The sequence below is a fragment of the Salvelinus sp. IW2-2015 genome, unplaced genomic scaffold, assembly GCF_002910315.2.
Source record: "Salvelinus sp. IW2-2015 unplaced genomic scaffold, ASM291031v2 Un_scaffold7401, whole genome shotgun sequence".
Taxonomy (NCBI): domain Eukaryota; kingdom Metazoa; phylum Chordata; class Actinopteri; order Salmoniformes; family Salmonidae; genus Salvelinus; species Salvelinus sp. IW2-2015.
In genome coordinates this window covers 19643-24532 of record NW_019948661.1, presented here as the reverse complement: position 1 = coordinate 24532, position 4890 = coordinate 19643, and the positions used below count along the sequence as shown (strand labels likewise).

At 43.3% G+C, this 4890-nt stretch overlaps 1 protein-coding gene across 1 annotated transcript; it reads right to left on the bottom strand.

Moving 5' to 3' along the window:
• Positions 1-739: 739 nt before the first annotated feature.
• Positions 740-2999, bottom strand: LOC112079257 (F-box/LRR-repeat protein 14-like). The gene is given in 3 exon segments (XM_024145254.2): positions 740-1439; positions 1442-1480; positions 1483-2999. Coding segments are annotated over 3 exon segments (1152 nt in total). The 5' UTR covers positions 2441-2999; the 3' UTR covers positions 740-1284.
• Positions 3000-4890: the final 1891 nt, after the last annotated feature.

Here is a 4890-nt window from a genome sequence, read left to right as displayed (position 1 = left end):
TGTAAGAATATAAAACAATTTCATTTTGGATTCAGTTTTTTTTACAAACACCTATACAGTACATTAAAACACAGTAGTCTCTCAGCAGGACTCAATACTCCATGTTGCAGTTCTGTTCGCTCATAACGTCACGTTATGATTCCATAGGTTCCACGTAGACCTGACACGCATTCACTTGGAAGCCGAGAAAATAAGGATCGATTGCTTCTTAATTCTAAAGCACGTATTTAGAATCTATTCCAAAGGAGTGTCTCTTCTGTTGTTATTGTGGACTAGTGTGTATGATTGTGTTTAAAAGGTAGCAACCCATATTCTCGAGGATATGGAGGATTAGTTGGAAAACACCTGATTGAGAAAAGGGGCATCATTTCCATTATAGAAATCACTTCAATTTGAAGTACAACGCTCTGAATAACAGCAATAATTCGACAATATCTGCTTCCATAAGCATAAACACAACAAAATACTATAGGGAAGGAAGGGTCCCATTATTCAAAGCTTGAATCCAAGGCTACAAGGCCTTTAAGTTGGGCTAAAAAAGTAAACAAAACAAAAATAAAAAGATTTTGGATACAAACCAGTATTTAATCCGTTTTAATTTGCATAAAGTCGCTATTTTTTTTTTGTCTGAGTGTGAACAGTCCTTTTAAACGAAACTCTGTTCGTTTCTCTTCTTCATTGTTACGCGTTTCTGGGCAAATTAACACAAAGGTAGTTAGAGAGCGTTTCTTTTTGCTGCTGCTGCTCGGATTCTCCAAGCGTGAGACGCGTTGGGGGAGGGGACTACAACTGTCTATAGGCACAATTTATCTCCTCTCTTTCTTTTTAAGAATACACGGATTTACAAACACATTGATAAAGAGGTAGCCAAATGTATTAGGCGCGATAGTTGGAGAGTTTGAAGTTAAATATTGCGACTCTTTAGGAATAATAAAAAGTAGTTTGTTTTCATAATGCGGGGGCGGGATATTGTGTTGTTAATAATGAACCATGCATTTGATGATGATTAATCTTGTTTTCATTTGGCCTAAAATTGCGCAACATATTTTTTAATCACAGTTTTGTAGCAATAAGTTACATTGAATGAGAAAATATCCAACTACGACGAGATTGAGAGCAGAGGATATATATATATATATTTTCTAGAAGGAACATTTCCCCGCCCACTGGTCTCCTGCTCCGTTCCCCCTTCTCCTCTCTGTGTGTGTCCCCTCCCCAACTAATCCTCGCCAAGTTAGTTTCACCTCACTTTTTCACTCTCTGTCATCTGCCAAAGTCCCAGATTCAAAACTTTAAGGCATGGAGCTGCGTTATCCTTTCCAGTCCCCGTTTCGTGATTTTAGTACATCCATACAGATCGATCCCCGTCAATTGAGTCAAGTGGTCGGCAATGAGCTCCAGTCCTTTGTCTGTAATCCGCACACACTGTCCAATGTTCAGGTTCTCAGCTCATGCATCTGGCGCACCATCCTGTTGATGCATCGTCACTAATGTGGCACGAGCACAGGGACAGGGATTTGAGCTGGTACAGGCCCTGGGCGATGTAAGCCAGACTCTGGTCCCCTATCTTGTCACAGAAGGACATGTCTAGCCCGGAGAGCCGCAGCGTGCCCATGGCCAGGTGCATGATGCCCGTGTCACTGATGTTGTCGCACGAGCGCAGGTTAAGGCTCCAGAGGCTGGTCATGTGGGAGAGGTGGATCATACCTGCGTCAGAGATCCCGCCACAGAAACTCAGGTTGAGAACTTTGAGCTTAGCCAGGCCCTTSGAGATGTGCTTGAGGGACAGATCCGTAAGTTTCTGACAGTCCTGCAGCGTCAGGTATTCCAGGGTGAGACAGCCCTCCGCTGCGCTGCGGGTCATGCCCGCCAGGTGCCCGATGCCCACGTCAGACACATGCCGGCAGCTGCGGAGGTTGAGGCTCTTGAGCCGGTGTAAACCCCACGCTATGAGCAACAGCCCCGTGTTGGTGATGTTACTACACCCGCCCAGTTCCAGAACCTCCAGGTTCTTCAGATACTGGGCGATCCGGCCCAGGCTAGAGTCCGTGATCTGCTTACACAGACTAAGGTTTAGAACCCGAAGGGAAGGGATTTCCTGGACAAACGCGTGCCCCAGGCCGTTATCCGTTAAGTTATAGCAGCCACTCAGGTTCAGACTCTCGATGTTTGGCATCCCCTGGATCACGTAGCTGAGGCTCCGCCGCAGGCTGAGAATCTGTACCCTCCGGATTCCGCGGGCCTGTAGGCTGGGGAAGAGAGAAGGATTGGCCCGCCGCAGATGCAGCTTGGCTTCCACCCCCCTCCACACCGACTTGTGGTAAGAAGCGTCCCTCCAAGCAGCGCACACTTGGGCCACCCTGCCTTTGTCCCTTACATCCAAGTAGCTGAAAATCATGGCTAAAATTTCCGGAAAGAGGCACGATATGTGCGTCTCCATTTTAAACAGGCATAAAAATCACTCCGGGTCCCCGAGCCCACCGACGTATTTCCCTCCGTAAAAGTAGAGTCCCCTGTAATCCGGAAGAAAGCGGTTATGCTTTTTTAACAGACCTTTTCCCGTTCCTCTTTTCACATTTAACGGCGCAAATCGATCAACTCCACATCCCACGTGATCCGTCTGGTTGCGCAGTAGGATTCAAATGCAAAAAGCCCCAAAACCTTGTTCCARTATAGCCCCTCACCAAGAGGGGGGAAGCGAAGGATAGGAACGGAAAGCGCCCGAGCCCTCCTTGGTCAGACGACGTAACCTATGATGCCTTTAGAAACACGTCTAGGCTCGCGCCGAGGATCCAAACGGTCATACATTTTCAAAAAGAGACCTTAAACTATCATAAATAGAAGGAGGGTTGGAATTCCAGTCTGCTTCTTCTCTCTGTCTCTCTTTCCTCTCCGTTATCAGAAAAGGAGTGGGGTTTCAGTTGCATTTGCGCTCTCTCTGCTCGCACGCATTGCCAAGCCGAAGGGCTTCCTGCCTGCCTTTGTCTGGTCTTTCAAACTGACTTGGCAGGGCCGTGAGCACCGCTCTACCACGGGGGAGGGACATACACATTACAAATAATAAAACCGTTTTCTTTATATTAAAGGAATACTGTAAATTACAATATATATTATCCATGTTCCTAGTAAATAAGAATATTGTGTGACTTGCTTTAGCGTAGGATATTTAAAATATATTTAAGAGAGTCTGTTTCGACTTCCCCCTTCCCTGGGAGGATTGTGGTGTGGTCCAACTCAGCTGGAACAGTAAGAATAGTTCCCCTGGAAACCAACTTCTTACAATTCAGTTCACTTTAGTCTTAACCCTTTAGTTGTCGCGCTATATGGGTTTTTGATTCTATTTTAAATGATTTCGATGGTTTATAATCCACACTGAACTGTGTTTGTGTTGTTATTTTAGAGCTCGAACTATTCTAGAATGAGTTGTTAGAGCTCTGTGTTCCAAATGAAACGCTGTGCTTTGTCTCCCTTCTCAGTGTTCTACAAATTGAAACATTGTATCAGGTCTGATCCGCCAAATGTATCAAGTAAAGGATACATCTGTAACACACACTCTGCTGCCAAGTGAAAAGTGTTCAAATTGATACAATGATACATGTAGAGCTGAATAGTAACACAAATCACCGGTATCACTATTATGTTGTCCAGATTCTAATCAAATGCGTTTTAATTGAAGGAGATTCTTTATTTTTCAACAAATATGGCACGTTTATCCTGTTGCTGTACATATTGTGAGATTATTATTCCGTTTTATTTGTAATACTATGGAAACAAGACTTATTACTAAGCTGTTACTATTTCCCCTCAACATTTCTCAGTGGTTATAGCTGTTTTGAAGCATATTCTCTACATTGTTGTGTGTAAATTAATGAAATGACCAGTCATGCATTATATTTGTGGATTATATCCGTCAATCTTAGTGATAATTTATCTGTGTAAATGATAATTATCGTACATTTACCCATGCATTTTTCTTATCATTTCAGGCATGTCTAGCTTTTCATCTATGCTCTGATTCGATTCTGTGCTCTGACCCCCCGGTCAACAACACAAACAGGCAACAGTTCCATTCCCAGCTAGAAGCTACAGAATGCATATGAAACTAACAACAGTTTCTGCTAACCAGGGCCTCCTTTCCAGCTCTAACATCAAAGGAAGGTAGATATTCTCTGCTAGCTAAGTAGTAGTAGTAGTAGTGGTAGAAGTAGTAGTAGTGGTAGTAGTAGTAGTAGTTAGTGGTAGTAATGGTAGAAGTAGTAGTGGTAGTGGCAGAAGTAGTAGTGGTAGTAGTATTAGTAGTACTGGTAGTGGTATTAGTAGTAGTAGTGGTAGAAGTAGTAGTATTAGTGTACTGCTATTAGTGGTAGTAGTGGTAGAAGTAGTAGTGGTAGTGGCAGAAGTAGTAGTGGTAGTAGTATTAGTAGTACTGGTAGTGGTATTAGTAGTAGTAGTGGTAGAAGTAGTAGTATTAGTAGTACTGGTAGTAGTGGTAGTAGTGGTAGAAGTAGTAGTGGTGTAAGTATATAGTACTGGTAGTAGTAGTAGTTGTAGTGGTAGTAGTGGTAGAAGTAGTAGTGGTAGTAGAAGTAGTAGTAGTGGTGGTAGTAGTAGTGGTAGTAGTGGTAGTAGTGGTAGTGGTGGTAGTGGTAGTGGTAGTAGTGGTAGTTGTAGCAGTGTTGTGGTAGTTATAGTAGTTGTAGTGGTAGTAGTGGTGGTAGTAGAAGTAGTTGTAGTGGTGGTAGTGGAGTAGTAGTAGTAGTAGTAGTAGTAGTAGTAGTAGTAGTAGTAGTAGTAGTAGTGGTGGTGGTGGTGGTGGTAGTAGTATTAGTAGTACTGGTAGTTGTGTAGTAGTAGTAGTAGTAGTGGTAGTAGTGGTAGAAGTAGTAGTAG